General features: G+C 44.2%; 1 protein-coding gene across 1 annotated transcript in view; it reads right to left on the bottom strand.

Annotated features, from left to right (window-relative positions):
- RLF (RLF zinc finger) overlaps positions 1-22,690 on the bottom strand; it is a gene marked incomplete at its 5' end in the record, with an annotated part of 30,861 nt that extends 8,171 nt beyond the window's left edge. Inside the window, 6 exons of the mRNA XM_057417032.1 lie at positions 1,427-1,563; positions 3,468-3,670; positions 6,494-6,626; positions 12,340-12,421; positions 17,523-17,677; positions 22,586-22,690. Coding sequence (XP_057273015.1) covers positions 1,427-1,563; positions 3,468-3,670; positions 6,494-6,626; positions 12,340-12,421; positions 17,523-17,677; positions 22,586-22,690 — 815 coding nt within the window. The remainder of the gene's footprint in view (positions 1-1,426; positions 1,564-3,467; positions 3,671-6,493; positions 6,627-12,339; positions 12,422-17,522; positions 17,678-22,585) is intronic.
- Between the last annotated feature and the right edge of the window lie 4 nt (positions 22,691-22,694).

Genomic DNA, 22,694 nt, shown 5'->3' with positions numbered 1-22,694 from the left:
ACTCTTCAGTGCAGACCTGACCGCAACAATGTGTTAGTAAAAGGCAGCACACACTTCAATGAGGTCCCAGTCTCTGAGAGATGCTGCACACAACTGTTACTATACATTACTCCTAAACAAGCATCAGATCAAAACACCACATATATCTTGTTATTTAATCAGAGAATGATAGACTGGTTTGGGTTGAAAGGACCTTAAAGCTCTTCCAGTTCCAACCCCATGCCACAGGCAGGGACACCTTCCACTAGAGCAGGCTGCCCCAAGCTCCATTCAACCTGGCCTTGAGCACTGCCAGGGATGGGGCAGCCACAGCTTCTCTCGGCACCCTGTGCCAGTGCCTCAGCACGCTCACAAAAGTATCTACTTAGACTTCAAAGTCAAATCAAACCTACACCAGCAGATCAGCCTGGAGAGAAGCTTCTTGAAGTTGTGCTTGGTTACAGTTCATACTTAATGCCACTAGTGTTAATGCTAAGGATCACATTGTTTCATGGACCGAATTGCCTGACTCCCTAAGGCCACCCACTAGCTTGGACCTCTAACAACAGTGTGGACATAACGACATGACTTCAGCACAAGTGACAGAAACCTGCTAACATCTTCGATAAGTAGGAACATACTTGTGTCACTAGACTCTGCCAACATTCACATCTTTAAGCCTTCACTGCTTGTCACTTAGGCTAGCCAAGTTTAAAGCTGTGGAAATACCTACTCATGTTACAGCTGCACCATGGTTTGCATAGAGTCAACCTCAGGCAGGCGCCATCATGGTCCAGACTGGGATGCCTCGTGTAGACAGATCTACAGCTCTAACTGATCGCTCCCAACTCATTAGTCAGGAGAAACTGTAGGTTATACAGTTACAGGACCTAAAAGTTTTATTCAAATTCTATCTAGTTTTAGTTCAGACTTCATCCTGCAAGCAAAAATCCAGCCATGGCTGTCACAAAGAGATCTTAACAATAAATGCTGGGGGGGATGGTGCTCCTGCTACTTCCTACTAGTACATTCCTACTACTTCTACCACTGATGATGGTGTGAAAAAAATGACAAAAACCTCTCATGGGTCTAAGTAGTTAAGAAGGAAGAACTGAATAACAAGATACTTTGTGGAACCACAAACCTTAGAGGTTTAATATCAACCCAGACAGCACTACTTAGAGCTGCTACACTGTTGAAGCATTACTGTCAATGCCAAGTTTCCTTTTTAAACATTATTTTTGTCTAACTGCTCCATTACTGTAGCAAGATGAGTCCCTATTTATTTTGTCACAAGTTACCTAGGAAGTAACCTTCAGTTTGATGTACTTCCAAAGTTAAAGATAGATCCAATTTCTCTACATAGCTTTCCAATGTATTAGCTCAATTCTCTTGCATTGAGGCCAGAGAGGAACAGTTAGGAGTAGCAGTACCACTTAGTACTTACCAAGAGCAATACACGTTTGCTGTTTGAAGCTGATGAGTAAGGTATGTTGTACACAGAACAAAAGCAGTGTTTTCTTGTCCTTCAGATTCCAGATTGCAGATGATGTCCAGGACTTCTTTGCAATCCACTTTTGCAATCTTCAAGAAAACAAAAGAAAAGGTACTTTATTCTCAGCATGTTACCACCACAAATGCGTGGTTACCACGTCAAAGGAAATGGTCTCACAAACATGTAAACAAACACTACATCTCCTTTAATACCCAGGGTTCACACCACACCTTTCAGTTACAGCATGGCATGACTTCATCTATGTCAGTTCTGATCCCTTCTCAGTTTTCTTTGGGACCATCTTCCATTTTGGGTAGATTAGCAAAATACTTCCATGCAGACAACAGTCCATCTAAAACTTCCCATTCCTTTTCCACATGTGCAGACATCCCTGTTTTCCTCTGAAAATCAAAAGCAAGGTCCCAAAAGGTCAAGAGATGTGAAGAAAAAGAACAACCCCAGTCTCTTGTCCACTTTGTCCTTAAGTGCTGCTTCTGAACAATCACACTCCAAAGCATGATGTTAAAAATAGAAGTGTTTAGAGGAGACACAAATCCCATGGAAGTTCTGGAAAGCCTACTTAAAGGTAGGTGCTTATGAAGTGCTTTTACTGTTAAGATGACACTACTTTTAATGCATGTTTTCCACTGGATCTATTCCACTTCACAGAATAGCAGGTACTCAAGCAACATCTACTTTAATCAGTTGTTGCTACTATAAGCAATTCAAGAGAGAAACCTCAAGAACTGATCTAAGTGACAGTGCTTTGCTACCCAAGGGGACAGATGTCACTGCTCCTTGCATGTCAGACACAATAAGCATTTGCAATATCTGCACATTATGTGCCACCTCCGACAGGATGAGGGAGATGAAAAACCAAGCCCATACCAATGGCCACATGAACGAATGTCAAAGGTGTTCACCACTGCACAGGAGGGAAGAGGCTGCTGAAGCTTACAGGAGGGGCTTGGTGCTTGTTTGTATCGGGTTTTCTTTCTTTTCTTTATTAAAAGAAACAGCTCCACAAAAGCTTTTCTCTCCTAGGTCAGAATGACGGGGAGATAAGTAACTGATGCAGTACCAGTATTTGCATCAGAGAAGACAGCTTCCCAATTAGGTTTTGCTTACAAAGGGAACCGAAGCTTTAAGTTTTCAAACACATCTAACATGAGCCGGCTTCTGTGTGCACTCGCAGCCCAGAAACCAACCACATCCTGGGCTGCATCCAAAGGAGCGTGACCAGCAGGTCATGGAGGTGATCCTGCCCCTCTACTCTGCCCTCGTGAGACCTCACCTGGAGCATTGTGTGCAGTTCTGGGGTCCTCAACATAAAAAGGACATGGAACTGTTGGAACAAGTCCAGAGGAGGCCACGAGGATGCTCAGGGGCTGGAGCACCTCCTGTATGGAGACAGGCTGAGAGAGTTGGGGCTGTTCAGCCTGGAGAAGAGAAGCTGCATGGAGACCTCAGAGCAGCCTTCCAGTATCTGAAGGGGGCTACAAGGATGCTGGAGAGGGACTCTTCATCAGTGACTGCAGTGACAGGACAAGGGGTAACGGGTTCAAACTGAAACAGGGGAAGTTCAGGTTGGATATAAGGAAGTCCTTCCCTGTGAGGGTGCTGAGGCACTGGAATGGGTTGCCCAAGGAAGTTGTGAATGCTCCATCCCTGGCAGTGTTCAAGGCCAGGCTGGACAGAGCCTTGGGTGACATGGTCTAGTTGAAGGTGTCCCTGCACATGGCAGTGGGGCCGGAACTAGATGATCTTAAGGTCCTTTCTAACCCAAACCATTCCATGATTCTATGAATGTAAGCATGAAAGACACCAGCAGTTAATACAAATGTTCTTCCCTACTGCAGCCTGCAAGAGATCATTTCTTTTTTGGAACTCTGCTGCAACGGTTTCACTCTTCAGCTTCAGTTCTTAGTATTGCAGAAAGAAATGATAAAAAGATTGATAAATATACATGAAAAAGGGACTGTGGATTACTAACCTCCTTAATGGAGTCTTCATTAGGCAGCATAGAACACACACATGTGATGTAGGCTTGGCGAAAAGATGAGACATTTGCAATTTCTGAGGACTCTGCACACAGTTTTGACAAGTATCGAGCTTGTGGGATGCAGTTTGACTTCATCAGATGTTTTATTCGCATCTGCAGAAAGGAAGGCCCTTCTTGTGTAATCAATTTATTGGCTAGGAAAAGAAAAAAGCCTTTGAGAATACACCAAGGTACAGCTCGCATTTCACTGAAATCACATTTTAACTTCATGACAAACTTGTCTCAGTCTGGTCAGTTTGCTTAGGATATTTGAGGTGTGATCAAGAGCGACAGCAATCAATGGAATACTTTCTCCTGAACAAATTCACACCAACTGTGTAGGGAGAGAACGCTGGGCTATAGAAAACAGACACCTCTCCAAAGGACAGCATCCATTCGCACAGTAAGTAGTATGCCACAGCAGCGGCTAAAGCAGCACTCATCAGACCACACAGGATTTGGAACGAGATACCAACAGTTTAGCTGAGATTCGAAATCTTCATATTGCAAAGCAGCAGAACTGCTTCAAACACAGTATCCCATACTTTTCAACTGGAGGTTTTCCCACCCAAATTATTAAAACCCACATAATGCCAAAATACACAAAATGAAACTGAGGGTGGCACTGTTATCGTTGTGGCACTTTGGAAGAACTGTCTTTTAAGACCTGCTTATGCTCTAGATCAACCAAATACTCCCAAGACATTATGAGACTCGAACTAATTAAACAGGAACAATGCAACTTGTGGTTATTTTTGTAACTAGTTAGCAAAATTTAGTTACTCTAAAACCTCATGGATTTAAGTTTGCTCTCCCCAGGTACCTGTAGAACCGCAGAGTACCTCAAGTTGGAAGGGACCTGTAAGGATCACTGAACCCAATTCCCTGCTCCTCACAGGACTACCTAAAACTAAACCATATATTGACAGCATTGTCCAGACACTCCTCGATCTCTGACAGGCTTATTGCCATGACTACCTCCATGGGGAGCCTGTTGCAAGGACTGACCACCCCCTCAGTAAAGAACCTTTTCCTAATGTCCTGACACAGCTTCATTTCATTTCCTCATGTCCTACCAGAGAGAGGAGATCAGCACCTCCCTATCCATTATTTACTGTAGCTCTTTAAGCCTAATTCATCAGCCAATTGCTCACCCAAAGTATAATGGACTTGTCTAGCCATACGCTGGACATTTTATCCACAGGGATACTGTGAGAGACAACATCAAAAGCTTCGCTACAGAACATGTACTTTCCCTTAGCTGACAAAACAGTACGCCTCAAGAGAGCTATGATGCCATTTCAAGCTTAACATAAAGCTCGACAGAAAGGCTTGATGCTCCTCTCCAGAACTGTACATACTTCAACAGCACCTGGAGAATTAAAGAGTCAATACATTCTTACACTGCATGCAACAATGCATATCGACAAGAAACAAACTGTCTGATGACCTGTAGAAAGAAGTATGGAAATGTCTGAGATGTTCTGACAAGCCACATTAGAACCGGTGTCCTGCAGCAGCTGTAGTGAACCAGCTACCTGCAAAGGCTGTCATTTACTCTGGGTTAGCCAAAAAGGAAAGTTTGCTTTAGGGTAACAACTTAGTGGAAGAACCATTGCACAAAACCAGTTTCACTATGTGAGTATCTTACTGGGTGAGATGGGTAGCTAAGAAATCAGTAGTACAGAATTTCTGAGAGAGGACTGTACACAATACAAGGCAAGAACAATCTCAGGCTTTCTGCACTTAAATTCTGTCCAAATAAAAGAGCATCACCTTCTGACAGACACCACACCAGTTAGCAGAAGGTTTTCAAAGTGCACCTAAACAGAAAACCCATTTCAGGGTACATACCACATGGTTGTAGTGAGATTCCCTGGTATTCTGCAGAAGTCTGCTTAATGGGCCATTAGATTTTATTTTCTATATAGGTTTTATTTTCTAAATACAGATTTAAGTTTCAAGTCTATGGTGCTAGGCTCCATTTTCGAGAGGAAAACCTCTGAGCAGTAAACTCTTGACACAGCTGACACCTCACATTAAAGTAACCTCAGCAGAGAAGGCAGAAAAAGCTGGGAATAAGCTCTCCAGTTGCTAGGAAACAAGCCTCCTCTCTTAAAATTTACATCTGTACATGCCACTGTGCTTCAAATTTATCAAGGAAAACAGTGTTTCCATCTCCATCCTGTTTGATGCAAGCGAATGCTATCACAACAGGGTGGCCCAAAAAAACCCATTAATGAAGAACTCGAAGAAGGTTTGCTTATTCAACACATCCATCCAGGTGAAGCACATTACTCATGGTCATGTCTGTACATGTGGTTTATGTACTGTTAACTGAGGGATTGAAATACCTGCAAGTCCTTAATGGTACCACTAACAGATATGAAAACAATTCAGTGAGTAAAGGAAGAGAACACATCCAAAAGTTCTATGAAGCGATGCTAAAAGCTCCTTTCCTTCCTCACCTCTCAACATTTTCTGATTCAAGATCTTATTTCCATAGTCTAAACACACTGAGGTTCCAAGCCCAGAGCTCAATGAAACCTCCACACTCATGTTGCCCCTCCACACGTGCTTGTCATACCTCCGAACGGTGTGGGGAGGCACGGTTCCTCCCTGGGAAGCATTCAGGAGCACGTTTAAAAGCAAAGTTCTGAAGAACAAACCACCTCAGGGAGCAAAATTTCCCTATTTTTATGATGGAAAGAAAGGTTTTTTTTTTTAAAAATGGAGCTTCAGAATATTCAAATTGCTGGCTAGTAGAGCCCAAGCTAAGATGATTTAGCAAGGCCACATTATTCAGAGTGACACTGAGCCAGTTTCATCATAACTACCTTTTAGCAACACAAGAATACTACTGCACAATGCAATTTAAAATACAGCTCTCTTCTGACTTCAGATCACTGGCTCCCCACCACAACTGCACCAAGTAATTCCTTAATACCCACACATCATCTCTGGAATCACCTTCTTACCTTCCTCAGCTTCTACTGGTTGCTGGGACAGAATTTTGAGAAGAACTGGATGTTTCCATATTCCTTCCCTTGTGATATCCACCAGTATTTGGAGGTTGTTATTCCCAAATTCCAGCAAAGCATCATGTGAATCCTACAAAATGTGACAACAAAAAAAGTCATTAAAAGGCTCTGCTAAAAATTAAACTGATGTGATTTTACATTACCTGCCCAAAACTTCCCAAAGTACTGGAATGGCTTAAGTCAAAAAGCCTGCTCTGCAGTTGTAATTCTGCAATGCACAACACTGCCAACCCAGCCCAAACGTGATCATGAATAATTTCCTTTATTAAGATGGAAACATCCTTCTACTGAATACAGATTTCCTCACAAAATAAACCATGCCCAGTGGTCACTCCAACATCCAGGGACTTCCAGTCCTGCAAGTTCTGATGCTGTGAAGGCTGGCGCAGAGACCCTCCACCCTCAACAAGCCTCCAGCTGAAGCTCCTCCACCAACCCTGTGCCCACAGCACAACACCCACCAGAGATTAGGGCCCTAACACTTTTAATGCTGGAAATCTGAGGAGTGAAGGATGAGACATTTCACATGGAGAGAAGCTGAGAGCCTAATGCAGGAAAAAGGCAACTGCAAAGGATTCCAGCACTTCATGTGTCTACCAGGAAAACCCATCCCGGGTGACCAGCACTGAAAAACTGAAGCTCACTGAAGGCAGTTTAACTAGAGAGCCATAAAGCTGTTTCTCACAGCAGCCACAGCACATCTCATATTTAAGAACTGATTTGATACATGACATGTCCCCTGGTTCTGGTGAGCTGTGGTTTAGCAGGCAGCACTTTCAACACCGTTATTAACCTCAGGCTGGCTTTCAGTAGCCTCTGCTGTATCTTCTCTATATGCCAGACGCAATTCCATGTTCTAAATGGTCAGAATTAAATGGGGCTATGCTATAACCACTGGGAATAGCAGAGTAACCAGAGTCCTGCAGCATGGGCTGTCAAAAGACAGCAATAAACTGCATTCCCCATTGCAACACACAATCAAGCTCCCGAGTTACCTTCAGGAACCAAGTGAATTTGCTATGAAAATACCCAAGGCTTTCCCATTAACCATTCACAGTAAAAGGCATCTTTTTATTTAACAATTAGATGTCCTTTAATAAATTTGATATACACATTCAATATCAAAGGCTAATTTCAGACCAACTTCAATGTTTTGATATACCAATTTCCTTTCTAATACTGCAGCAAACTGCACTTCACAGGTCTCTGGAGAAGAGAGCTTGGATTTAACTCTTGGGCAAAGCACCTGCCCACTAAGGATTGAAGCTTTATCCCCAGCAAAAGATTTACCAAGAGGAAATCACATTCCTTCAGTGAAGGTTTCATTTACTTGATCCATAGCTGTTGTAAGTCAGAGTCTCACAAGTTTCTTAAGGGACTCCTCTCCAATGACTCTGAAACCATGCTATCAGACATGCTACTTAGTAAATCCCAAATTAAAGTCAAGTGTCCAATGGCAAGTTTATATGGATCTGTTCATTCCTTGGATAGTCCACCCATCTCTACAACACGAAACTAAGCGTATGAGGCTCTTCAGGTAGTCTGCGCATCCAGATGACTCTGGGTCAATTCCTGCACTAAACCAAGAGCACAGGTGAGTTTAGAGGAGAATCATTCCCAGTAGATACTAAGAGAAGATTCCAACAACCAAAAGGGAACCAGAGGAGGATGCACATACCCCTACAAAGCTCACTACAGCAACCACCTTCCAGAGTGCTCATCTAGCCCACAGTGAACTGGGACATTCTGGGGGATAAGCAACAACACTGGGTGGTGTTCTGCTACACAGGATACGTATCTGTATCCTGCATATCTGTAGGATGTCTTGTCACAGGCAGCACGGGGAAGTCAAGGAAAAGTAATGCACATTTTGTATGTTCCTGTGTAAGCTGATAAGATAACACAAAATGTATTCTTGATTCCAGAAGCTGGTATTACTGTACTCCATTGCTGGACTGATCTTCCTATGCTAGTCATAACATTAAAGTAACCATGTCCTGACTGCCCTTGAACAGACTTGATTTCAGCTATAACCAGCCTTTAATATAGTAGGCAAGATGGGAAAGGAGGAAGGAAACAAAACAAGTTATCAGTTATCATTGTTAGAAGCCTATCGGACCGTCTGCCACCTTCAGGTGCTCATCAGACTTCAGGGCATGGTGTTTGGGGGCCAGACTAAAGGACAGGAGCATCTGTTTGGTCTTCTTCACTTTGCTGAGGAAAATACGACTGAAAGCAAAAGAAAGCTCAAGAGAAATCTGAGAACAGCTCAGTGAGGCAGGGCATCAAATAACAGAGGCCACGGTACTCAGGAGCTTTGCCTCAAGTTTTACTGTTCAGGTCTGCACTTTGCCCTTCCTGGACCCTCTGACTAGTGTCAGAGTTGGAGAAGAGAAGGGGCACAAAGCAGCACAACAGATGAGATGCTGGGACATGTTACCAGACAGAAGCCAAGGGTGTCGATGGAGATCACGGCTGTCACCCCAAGACCCATCATAGCTCTGAAAGGTCACAGCCACTGGGAGAAGTCTCCAAGTGACTGGAAGAAACCACCAGTCCATTTGCAAGACCAAGGGGAGGAGAGCCCAAGGAACTATAAGCCCAGCCAGCATAACCTGTGCTCAGACAGACTATGGGGCAAATTCTCCTGGAAAGCACATCCAGGCACCTGAAGAACAAAAATGTGACTTGGGGCCAGCCAGGGTTTGCCAAGTGCAAGCTATGTTTTAGCAACCTATTTTCTGTGATAACAGGCTACAGATGACATCAGAGTCATCAGGCTTAGCAAGGCTTCCGACAGGCTCCCACAGTAGCTTTAAACCCAAACTATTAAAATAGGGAAAGTGCACAACAATGCAGATGGAAAAACCAGGCTCAGGCTTGTGACCAATTGTACAGAGACCAGCTGGCAGCTGCCTCCGGTGGTCAACACCGAGCTGAAACTTCTAACACCTTCATGAATAGTCTGAATAAAGGGACACAGCACGTTCTCTGCCAGCTCACAGCTTGTACAGAACTTGGAGAGCACCTGACACTGCCCAGGCACTGACTGCAGAACATCACTGGCAGGGACGTACTGAAGTTCAAACAGCAAATGCTGCATCTGGCACAACCCCAGGTGTCACTACAGGCTGGTGACAAGCTGGCTACAGGTTCCAGCGTGCCACAAGCAGCCTCTTGGGTCTGTAATTAAAGCGTAGGTCAGCAGTGAGCCCTTATGCAAACAGGCAAACTGTGCTGAACACTTTCAAGCACAGCATAACCAGGAGGTTGGCAAAGGGTTTATTCCTCTCCAGGATTCCTGAGACTCCACTGGAGTAAAACACTAAACTCGTGGCTGTCCTCTACTATCCATTTGCCACAGCAGAGCAAGTCTAGCCAAGGCCACAGAGGGCCTATAAATTTTAGAGCTGCCTTATCTTCACTATACTCTCCAGGAGATAGTTGGAGCTGGACTCTTTCTGTCCAGAGTCAACAAGTCACATAAAGGGAAAGTCTGTGAAGTGTGTGTGGGAAGCATATCACTGTTCAAACAGCCTCGCTTTGAAAGGACTATGTGAACTTTGTGCTATCTCCATTCTTACAGACACTTAAAACTTGGTGGGGAAGGGCCCTAAGCAACCTGATTCAGCACAGCCCTTACTCTGCACGAAGAGGTGGATCAGGAAACTGGAGCTCCCTTCCAACTTCAGCTCCCTCGTGACTCTTCCACAACAGACACCTTCAGAGCACTGCATATTCAATGCATTTACTGGACATACTGAAAGCACACTCAGTGGGAGCTGGTGCTTCTGTCCTACACTAGTTCTTCTCTGGCTGCAAGAACAAAACCAAACCAACATCAGAAGAGAGCGAAAATGCACACATCAGGAGCTCTTTCCAAACACAACTGTACTGCAGGATTCCACCTGCTAAGGAGCACTGCAGTTAAAAGCCTCACAACTGAATGCTACAATGGAGCAGTTTTGATACCTTCATTTCAATTTCCTTCACAGTAACCAGGACTGTGATTGTAAATACAGCCCCAATGTTGATTTTATTTGTAGCTAACCACTGTATCTGTGGCCCAACTCGGCTCCTGGCAGACTTGCTAACTGAGAATCAATAATTAAAGACTAAGCTACTTCTAAAACTGATTAGAAAAGCTAACAAGTGAGCTACTGGTGAGAGCACATCAAAATCAGTTGTTGATATCAGTAGAAGAGTTCGTGCTAATTGCAGATGCAAAGAGAGCAAAGTATGATGCTTAAAATCACACCCAATTGCTGGATTTTTGGCTTGGAGCCTGAAGCATCGCTCACAAAGGGGTGTTACAGCTGCACCCTAAAGATGTGAGTGACTTTGTATGTTCTTAACCAGAGCTCAAACTGCTCCTAACTAACAGCACTGAGACCAACACATGAGCTACAACACACAAAGTTTTCAGACTGTACTTAAGCAGTTGAAAACATCGCTTAAGCAACCCTTACAGTCACACAGCTGCTCCTCCTCTCAAGTATTTCCTTCCTGTGCAAGCTGGATCAGGAAACCAAATTTAGCAGAAAGAGCCTCAGGGGAGGAGTGGGGTTGTTTCTTCTTCTTTTGTTTTTCACATTTAAAGCACAATCAATCCCCACTTCACATGCAGCTAAATGCCAGTAGGATCAGGCAGGTGAATTGCAGACCTAACTCAAGGCTGCTGCTGCTGCCAAAAGATGCTCGTTATAGCCTCAGGACAACTTTAAAAATGCCAGTGAAAACCAACAAACTGATCTAAATTTGTATCTATGAAGTACGCAGCCACAGGGCAGAGTTTTGTAAGTGGATCATACAGGAAGTCTGTGCGCATCATTTTATCCTCAGCCTTGGGTGCTATCAGCAGCTACTACGGGGTCACAAAAGTTTTCATTTCATACTCACCCTCAATACACAAAACTTGTCTAAAGGAAGCATTCACACTCTGTCAGGTTCGAAGGGAACCCTGTTCCATAACCCATATTCAATTCCCAGGACAATACATCTCTACTCCCACTAAAGCCATTTCTGAATGCACCGGTTTATCTTCCTCAACTGGCCAGATTACATCCATCCCCACAGTACCTCTCCAGAGTTCCAACCCCAGATCGGGTTTACATGCATCAAGAGCCCTGCTGTTGTTTGACTGTTGTTGGTGGGGATTGTTGCACCAATCCTTTCCCTTGGATTTTACAGCATCTGCTCATCTATATTCACATCCTTTCGCTGCTGCCATTGTACAAAGTCTGTGCATGGATTCCTGCCACACGATCTCACACGTTGTTTTCATTTCACAGGTCTTGCTTAGAGACAACAAAACTGGACTCATAAAAATCACAGAATCATTCAGATTGGAAAAGACCTTTAAGATCATCAAGTCCAACTGTCAACCCAGCTGGGGTTAACACTCAGCACTGCCAAGTCCACCACTAAACCATGACCCTAAGCACCGCATCCACACATCACAGTTAAAATCATAGCAGCAACAGATCTGGCCCTCGTCCTGGAAAAGTCTATTAGTACAAACACAGCAAGACTCATCTAACTCAGTCTTTTTCTCACACAAACCATCAGAAAGACCAAGATTTGCTACAACTGCCATGACTATGTAGTTATAAACTACAGCCTAAGGCTGCCAATACTGTTGTTGCAATTGGCTTTTTGCCACTCAGAAATTCTTGCTGCCTGGAAAACAGCAATCCAGGACAGGTGGAGTTCAGTGGAAGGAGAGGAGGAACACAACAGCAGCTTTATTTATTAGGTTGTAAAGGGAAATTCAGAACACTTACCTGTATGGACTGATGGAATCCCAACCACACCTCATGCGGCAACTCACTTTCAGGAACTGAAAGCAGTAGCTCAAAACAACTCCTGGAAAAGTAAAAGGCAAGTAAGCAAGCTGTTCTTGAGCACACTGTGAACATTTGTGGTACATGTTACTTAGCGTTCAGGTAAGAAATGACAGTAACATTGAAACATGTTTGCCTGCACAAATCAAAGGCAGAAATAGCCCCAGAATCAGGCAGGAGTCATACGGAAAGAGTCTTCCTTTTACTGTGTACAACCTCGCTAGGATGAGATTACAGATACTTTTATAATGCAGGGTATTTTACAATAGAATCACAGAACAGTTTGGGTTGGAAAGGACCTTAAGATCATTCAGTTCCAACCCCCCTGCCATGGGCAGGGACACCTCACACTAAACCACGGCACCCAAAGCTTCGTCCAACCTGGTCTTGGACACTGCCAGGGATGGAGCATTCACAACTTCCTTGGGCAACGCATTCCAGTGCCTCAGCACCCTCACAGTAAAGAACTTCTTCCTTAGATCCAATCTAAACTGCCCCTGTTTCAGTTTTAACCCATCACCCCTTGTCCTATCCCTACAGTCCCTAATGAAGAGTCCCTCCCCAGCATCCCTATAGCCCCCTTCAGATACTGGAAGCTGCTCTGAGGTCTCCACACAGCTTCTCTTCTCCAGGCTGAACAGCCCCAACTGTTTTGTTCAATGTTGCTCAGGAACACTGCAGTACAGAATTTCTGCTCCTTCCTCTCACAAAAGAATCCTAACATTCATCTTGAATAAAACTCATTTGAGCCCTCATGGTCTCAGCCTGGAGTGCGAATGAAAGTCAGCCTTACCTAGCAAGTGTCAGTGCTGAAATAGGTGAGAAAATAAAGCTAAAGAACAGCTTGACAAAAGACACAGAGATTAAAACAGAATGGGACCTAGAGAACATTTTCCTAACAGTAACCTAGAAGCAGCAGCTGTACCACGAGGTGATCAGCAGAGAAACGGACCGGCAGAATAGATTCCTACAAGCACCTTATAAATCTTTCATAAAGGGGTGGGAGCATTCAAATATCTATGGTGCAAAGAGCAACGCTTACCAGGCACAGATACACCCCATCCACACTGAGAGTACATATCAAAGGTGTTCATATTTAAATCGGTGTTCGATCAGATTACAAATTTCCAAGTTCATTAATTCAGGGAGCTGCTGTATTTGAGGAGCTCAGTTACCTACACAACACAGTGGAGACATCATTCCCATCATCAGGCACTGGAATATCAACCATCACTGTGCCCACGAACAAGTGGGCAACAGGACCATCAGATATTCCAGCTGTCATAGGTCTCAGTATTATACAGGAATCAGGACTTACTTCTCCCTCGTACCCCAGCTTGGCAATACAAGTTATTCACCAGCCCAGATGTCCAGACCCAGGTGGTGGCTATCAGACTATCAAAAAACTTCATCAGTTCTCACAACAACTCCATTTTCACATAACCAAAACCCCTACAAACAAACCCAAAGAGGGACCTGCTACGTGTCCAGTTTCCATGGACATCATACAGAGACTATCTGCAACAAATAAAACGTCTGCAAACTTCAGGGTCAATGTGCTTGTGGAGAGTCTCTGATGCACAGCTCATTTTCAGACTACAAGTGAACCAATCCTATCTACTTCCAAGCTCAACTCCTGGATATACTTTTCTTGAATATTACTTTTTCATGGATATACTGGTTAAATAAAATATCAGGTTTCAAACAAAATGTCAAACCAAGGTTTTAGAAATCATTTTTCTATACTTAACCCTTCAGGTGCTACTTGGACAGTGAAAAAAACAGCTGAAATTAGATTTTTAAAGCATTGTGGTCCTACTGCTGGTAACATGAATGCAGCATCCCCCTCACACAGTACACTCAGAAGGAAGAGCACTCGCAGAAGCTGGAGAGAAAGATCAGCTTCAAGGGCTTCCCGAGATCCCGGAGGACAGCCAGCTCACCACATCTCAGGGACAGACACATTTAAGATGGTTAAATTGTTCTTAGTTTTTCTAGAGAAGCATTACCTTAGGTATGGTAATACTGGGGGAGGCAGAGGTGTGCTGTGAGAGGAATGTGTTGTGGAAACAAGAAGTCCAAGTTCTACTTGACCAAGGCAAGTATGTGGTGGGCTGATGCCAACCTTACAGAGTTTAACCATGCCAAGTGCAAGGTCCTACACCTGGGTCGGAGCAATCCCAGGCACAGCTACAGGTTGGGCAGAAAAGAGATTCAGAGCAGCCCAAGGAGAAGGACTTGGGGGTGTTGGTCCATGAGAAAATGAACATGAGCCGGCTTCAGTGCGCGCTCGCAGCCCAGAAACCAACCGTGTCCTGGGCTGCATCAAAAGGAGTGTGATCAGCAGGTCCAAGGAGGTGATCCTGCCCCTCTACTCTGCTCTTGTGAGACCTCACCTGGAGCATTGTGTGCAGTTCTGGTGTCCTCAACATAAAAAGGACATGGAACTGTTGGAACAAGTCCAGAGGAGGCCATGAGGATGATCAGGGGCTGGAGCACCTCCTGTATGGAGACAGGCTGAGAGAGTTGGGGCTGTTGAGCCTGGAGAAAAGAAGCTGCATGGAGACCTCAGAGCAGCTTCCAGTGTCTGAAGGGGGGCTATAGGGATGCTGGGGAGGGACTCTTCATTAGGGACTGCAGTAATAGGACAAGGGGTAACGGGTTAAAACTGAAACAGGGGAAGTTTAGATTGGATATAAGGAAGAAGTTCTTTACTGTAAGGGTGGTGAGGCACTGGAATGGGTTGCCCAGGGAAGTCATGAATGCTCCATCCCTGCCAGTGTTCAAGGCCAGGTTGGACAGAGCCTTGGGTGACCTGGTTTAGTGTGAGGTGTCCCTGCCCATGGCAGGGGGTTGGAACTGGATGATCTTAAGGTCCTTTCCAACCCTAACTATTCTATGATTCTATGTCCCTTCATGGCCATGGCTAAGGAGAACATTCCCGTTCCACCACAATCATCTGCCAAATCTGTAAACTACAAGAGGCAGCACTCCAAGCTCTCCTTTTACTTCCTAAGGTTAGCGAGAGAGTGGTCCAACAAGGTCTCACACTGTACCTGCATCATGTTTCTTACGGGTGGCACAGCCTCTACATCAGGCCACCTTTACTGTGAACACACAGCTGGCCAGGTGGCAAGGAAAACCACAGCAATGCTGAGTTTTGCTATTAGCGGCTCACCCTGCTGAGAAGTTCTTTCCCCCTTCTCTGGGAGGGATGTTGGAAGGGAAGTAGCAAGTAGAGCACTTTTGCTTTACAACAGGAAGCTTGCTTGTTTCATTTCTCATTGGGCTTCAGGTCTGAAAATATACAGCATGCATGACAAAACCCAACCCAAAACCTGCAGTTACAAGGCAACAGGACACTTTCATGTCCCTACCCAAACAATAGCCTTCTTCCCTCATGGAACTTAACTTTCACCTTTAAATCCCTCATCTAACTCCTCTCTATCCCTTCCTTGGAAACTCTTATGCAAAACAAAACCATGGGAGAATTGACCTCAGTTATGTCATTTACCTCACCCTATCTGCAACCTTGTATTGTCTTTATCATTCTTTAGATTCCTCTCAAATGTAATCATAACAAGAATAGAGGAGATCCCAGCAAGTTATCTGAATACACAAGGAACAGCAAACAAACTCCTCTCACTGAAAGACAGAAGAAGCCAGATTAGCAGAAGATTTGGATTTTTCTCAAGAAGAGAAAAGCAATTTTGACAAAGAATTGGCATTCCTGCCTCAAATTATCCAACAGTGGCAAAATGCACATCAGGGATGGATGACCTGCACACAAAGACAGTGAAAGACAAGCTTTTAAGTGACATGAGTAGGAAACACGCAGAATACACAAGCTAGTAAGTGATAATATGATGATGATGATAATACTTTATCCATAAAGGGACAGTCTGCAAAAGGAATTCAGATATTTTGTATTATGTACCAGGTAAATGATTTAGCAGCTGAAGTCTTCAGTTTCCCTATTGAGAAGACAAGGAAGACTTTCCCTGATTTCATGGGGTTCTCCTTCTTTACAAAGGATTAAATAGAAAAATAAAAATCACTCCTAGTTCACATATTTCTCATAACTCAAAAAAAAAACCAACCATGTAAAGAATTCAAGGCATCAAACAGACATATCTGGTTCTGAGCTTTGATTGAAAGTTAGAACATCACAAAAAACCCCACTTCTGACCAAGGAGTTCATTGCAAAATCCTCCTCGAAAAGAACACTTGATTTCGGCCCACAAAGTGAGTAAGCTCCTGACAACAAAGAGAAAACAGTCCCCTGAAAAACTGTCCTAGAATTACTTTTACTTCATGGTGACCTTTATATTCGGGGCTTTAGATCTTCACCCTCCCCCTTCGAATAAAGCCTTACCAGCAAGGAATGACCGGCACATCAAGTTATCTTTGCAGGTCAAGGGTAGCAACTGATTCTCCTCCAATGGGTGTGGAAGGCCTCAGGCTACTCTTTTCAATCACAAATAGCTGCTTCCCACTTCAGGCACTACAAGTCCTAGCAACTTAGCTGATGGCCTGTAAAATAGTTGTCTCTTTTGTTCCAAGAATTGCTGTGCTTTAAGTCCTGCCTACTGGCACCTGTCAAAAAGCTCAGGCTGAACTACTGTGTTCCACTTTGCTATCCTGCAGCAACAGCCCACATGCACAACTTGCTTGCCATAAATACAAACCAGCTCATCCTTTTCAAAAAGGAACATGTTGAGAGGACACTGACAGCAGCAACCACACAGCAAGTGATAACAGTTTTATTCATCCATGCATGGAGGTCTAATATTAAAGCTTCTGCTCCATGAGGACCACACTAAGCTTTTTCTACAGAAAATTAGTCTTATTTTCATAATTGCAGTACCTGCCTGATTACCCTGACACAGCAGAACAGAGCCTTACCACTTGTTCACATCCATTAGCAATACCCAAGTACATTTTTGTGGTATGATAAAAAAAAACCAGTTCTTAAGACATTCAATCATAATCAAAGATAATAAATCAAACACGGCTGTCAAATGAAGCATCACACTATTTCAGTGACTTGCTCTTTCATTTATAAAGTACATATTCTCATTTATTTATTTCTTAATAAGATAATGTACCAACTTAAAACTTACAGCACCAGCCTGCCAAGTACCAGAAGAACATCTTCACATTCGGTAGTCAAGTAAGGTCGTGCATTAGCAAAGCTTTGGATGGAGATCCGATATACTTCCAGAAAAGGTAAAACGTGTTCGGATGCACCCCGACTGCCAGCATACTGCAGCAGTGTCTGAAAGAAAAGGAGACAGCATTAGAAGTTCTCATCCCCCACTTTCAGCTAAAACCCAAATATCAATATGCAATATCAAACACATGCAGTGGAAGAATTCCTGGAAATGAGCAACTTTTACTCTGAAGGAGAAATAAAATTGCAGCTTTTCTCCCGAAAAGAAGTTCTCCCTTTTACTAAAAAAAATAAAAACTGCATTTATTTTATTATTTTTGATGAAGTTATCAGAATTTCTATTGAGGAGCAAGCTGGATGCAGTTGGCACAATGTCAACTGTTTAGTTAAAAATCAGGGAGGAGTCTTGCACTCCGCTTCAACTGCTATGGAGACAGGAGCACACATGTAACACTGGAACCTTTATTTATAGTGAGAATGCAGACAAATAGGCGAGAAGTTTGAGATGAAGAACAAATCATCCAGTTGTGGTATTTTAAAGATGAAGCCGTTACAAGGGGATACAGAACCCACATCAGACCTTTTTATGTAGTCAGTTTTCACATGCGGAATTATCCTGCATTTTACTACTTGCCCACAGCAATCCTACACTATCCAGAGGCAACAATGAAGAAGCAATGGAAAATGTAGACAGTTTGAAGAGAACCAAAAGTCATTTCAAAGATCAGCACAGGGATGGCAGCAGTTATCTCCCAGCCTTTATAAAACTTCACTATGCCACCATGGTGTTTTCCTACAGTTGTAAAGGAATACTGAGAGCAAGCAGGACACCTCACCTCTACTGCCAGCTTGCTTCATAAGGAACACCTTCATGCATGTCCTCCTGCAACTCCACAGCATTATGCCTGTGTCCTTACCAGTTACAATCCCTCTCTCATGCTGCACTCCCCCTAAGCCAAACAAGGTACCAGCTGCAAAGAAAACACAAACCAATGAAGGTGATGACTGCGCTTTGTGCAACTCTTAGGGCCAAATTCATATGGAAAAGAAGTTCAGAATGCTCCATCCTATCATTTAATACAAGCCAATATGTCCCAAGAGGATGACCAGGTCATATCAGGTTTCAAATTGTTTCAAGTTGGAACTCTGTCAAAGGATTTATTTTAACACCTATAAACACACACATAGGATCATATCAGATTATAACTGGAAGAAAGACACTACTGATGATCCCCCAATGAGCTTACCAAAACCAAGTGTGGTCATAATAGTCAGAAGCCTCTAAGATGAAGCCTAACTTTGAACACAGCAAGAAATACGTGGCCAACTTCACATTCTTTTGTGGGCTATTTGGAATCACGTCAGTGATCTAGCTGTACAACACTAGCCCTAGGGTAGAAATCAAATGCAGATATCCATTGGACTGACACAACCATGTGTGATGTTTAAGAGAAAAAACACACTCAATTAAAAAAAAACATCAAAGCACCAGTAAAAAAAAATCAAGCCCAATTCATAATTATTCTCCTAGAACTCAGTAACACAACTCTCAGTCATGAACTCTCCAAAAGACCACACAACATTGATATAGACATAAGGGAAGATTGAAAGCATACAAGGATCCTCCCTAAACAAAGCACAAAGATCATTAGCAGAAGCAATGACCAGTTAACTAACCCAGCCTAATGAAGGATTTGACCACATAACTCAAATTACATACGGCATGAGAAGCATTAAATTACATTCAAAGGCTGTCAAGCTGTAGTCCCTAGAGAAACCCAACTGATGACTATCATGTTTAGTAAACCCAGCAGTAAGGCTCTTGTAGCAACTACAGAAACAAATCAAACATTCCAAACTCTGCACTTCTCTAAAAATACATCCATTAAACCCCATCTATTTAAAAAGCCAAATTTAGTATTTAATTATTTTGATAGACCCTGAGATCATCAATTATCTGGTCTGTATATACCCATAAAACGTGGCAGAATGTTCCCTAAGATTAAACTATCTTACTAGGAAATGCTGCACCATTGCTTGAGTGCAATCCCAGCAGAGACCAAGAGTCCTGCAGCTCATATTAGCACTTCATTGAGTAGCCATTTATCAGAACCTTCCCCCAGAGACGAGCACTGCTGGTTTCAGTGTGTAAGACAGGTTCAAGACAAGAACAGCTTGAACTTCAAAGACACATGGGTTTGAATATTCTTGTGCTATTAACATTAGTGTACTAATACATAAGCAAAACACAGTAACTGTATTACAGAGGCTCTTAAAAGCCCCTTTGCTATTTCACAAGTAGCACAAGTTCAGTAAACCACTACAGACTTTTCCTGGCAGTCTATAAAGGTAAAATTAGATCATCTTGAACTTGTCAGAAATACATAACCCACATTACTTGACATAACAGTCAAGTAACACTTCTATAACCAATTACTGCCTTACAGTCTAATTACCTGAAGAGAGTATTCAAGCACTTTAAGTCTGGTTAACACACAACCACTTAAACTTTATCCTATCCTCTTGCCTTCAACCACAATCACACGTCTAAACCGTGAGTGGGGAGCGAAGCTCTGAGGTCACACACATCCACCTGCCACAGCATCTACAGAGGAGCCCAGGTCCTCATGTCCTGCAGTGCTGGGATACCTGCTTAGCTGCATTTCTTCTGAAGCATCAGTTTCTTGCTGAGAACCTATTTAAACACATCCAAGCTGCCTGACCTGTTATTACAGCTTTTAAGGAGAAAAAACACCTCAAAAACACAAACAAGAAACAGACCAACCCAACAACAACTTCCACTTCTTAAAACCACCAGACTGCAACTGACAGTCCCTAGCTGTGTCACCTTTAATCACTGCAGAAAGCCAGCATGTGCTGGGTATTGGCAGATGGGATGCTTTGATGTCCTACATCATCTGCTTCATTGGTAACTTTCTCCATGGCACAAGCTCACACGCACAGTGCTCGCATGGAGCTCCCCAACAAACAGGTTTTTCCTAAGGTGAGTATGCAAAGCATTCATGCTTGTACAGTATAAAATTGCAGAGCCAAGCCACTAGTTTGGCTTCATGAGTTTCGTGACACCAGTGTTACTCCCCTGCTCAAAGAAGAGGGATCTTCAAGGCAAGCATGCCATCCAGCATCACTCCCAGGAAGAGCTACTGGAAAGCTGCACATGGCAGCATGCGTTTACATGTAGTAAACCAGAGCATCCGGACAGCTCAAAGGATTCAGTTGTGTCCTGGCAACTTTAGGGACTTCCATGGCAAACAAAACACCTTTCAGGACCTTACCATAGGCACAGGATGATGGCACATCCATGGCGATGACCCTCATCACAGCTACTTCCCCACACTGGATTTAAGGCCAGTTAAGTTCAGCTTCTCTCTAGGCATGTTCTGCTGCAGCTTAATAAGCTTGTGACAAGACACCAGTGGTACCCTCCAAGTCATCAACACAGAATCAAGCCGAGCTCCTTCAATTTCATAGGGGCAGACCTTAAGTTATTTTTAAGTCCTCTCTCTCAAACTCAGTGCAACAGCCACAAATATCCCCAGACAGAAGGAGAAACCAAGATGTCAAAGTACAGCCTAAACACAGTGGTTCGACTGCACAATAACATCACGAATTCAGGCTTGAAGTTTCTGCATCACAGAGTGACCATTTCACCTTTCCCACTGTATCTCTTGGTGTCACGACAGTCGCGACAATCAGAAATGTCCTGAACTGATGGCAACCCGGGATCGATGGTTTTCATTTTTATGTGGATTATCACAGAGCTCTAAAACAAGACAACCATTAATGTCAGCACAAAGGCCTGAGGAGGCGCACACCTTCCGAGCAGCAGCCTTTGGTGGGGCTTTTTGCTTGTTTTTTTTAGGTAACAGAACTGTCTTCCATCAAGTTCCTCTAAAGCTTCCTCTGTACCAAACCAAGCCGGTGAGTGGATGTCTGTGTATGCTGACCACCTTGAGAACCTCTCCTAAGTGTTACTTGAATATCTGCTCTGATATAACGAATGCCACTGGGAACGATTTCAGCAAGAGAGGAAGTCACCCAGGTTATCCTGGGCTCTGTGTCACTGCAGGAGCACAGACCTGGACAGTTGGCTTCCCTTGGGCCCTACCCAGCAACAGGCAACCACATCCCACAGTCTGAGAAACAACAGTTCTGAAACCCAACAAATAGACTCCTGTTGTTGTTGTGGTAAGGGATGAGCTACCCATCCTCCCAGCATGGGATGGCAAAGTACACAAGCTGTGGATGTAAAACCCAGGACTCTGAAGGGGAACGTCACTTATCTGTAACACACCAGAAGGATTCTCCTTCATCTGGTACCCAGCTTTGCCAATCTCCATTCAAACACAAGGGCTGTATCAGATGAAGCTGGTTAAACTAGCTTATAAACCAGATTTTATTTTGCATTTTAGAAAGCACAATCTCCTCAGCATCAAGAGGGACAGCGCTCCAACCCAGCAACACTTATACAGCCTTAGAGCTCAGGGTGAACGATGGTGCGGTGGAAGCAAGCACTAATGAACCACTGAAAGAATTTATCTAAGAATAAGTTCTCTCCATCACTCTGAATTTAATCAAATTCAGCTCTTCTTCTGCAAGGGAATGGCTCAATCCAGACACTGCTGATCCTCAGCCTGAGCTGCATTAAGCAAGCATTCGGACAAGATCACCAGCCCACAGCAGCTCCTTCAGTGCCTTCCCACCAGCGCAGGCCCCCACCGACCAGCACGGATCCCACTCAAGACCAAGCACACGGTTCTGATCCCCAGGCACGCAAGCAAACAAGAAGCAACGCGAAAGACCAGGAGCGGAGCCAAGACCGCACCGAGAGCGCGGTGCGGCCGCCACCAGCTCCCCCTGCCCGAGCCCAGACACTTCCCCGGTGCAAGGGCCTCAGCACCGGAGCGCCCGCGGGGGCGCCCCAGCAGCGGGATTCCCCTTCCGCCGGGCGGGGGAAAGGCCCGGCCCGGCCCGGCCCAGCCCCGCGCGTACCTGGCAGAAGCCGCGGCAGTAGTTGCGGGACGATGGCTCCGACACCTCCTGCTCGCGGAGCTCGGCCTGCAGCTGCCAGAGCCGGGCCCGCAGCGCCGCCACCACCCGC

This window comes from Pezoporus wallicus, unplaced genomic scaffold (genome assembly GCF_028554395.1).
Source record: "Pezoporus wallicus isolate ANWC-B61680 ecotype Strahan unplaced genomic scaffold, APGP_CSIRO_Pwel_v1 contig_14592, whole genome shotgun sequence".
NCBI classification, from domain to species: domain Eukaryota; kingdom Metazoa; phylum Chordata; class Aves; order Psittaciformes; family Psittacidae; genus Pezoporus; species Pezoporus wallicus.
This window is presented reverse-complemented; position numbering and strand designations above follow the sequence as displayed.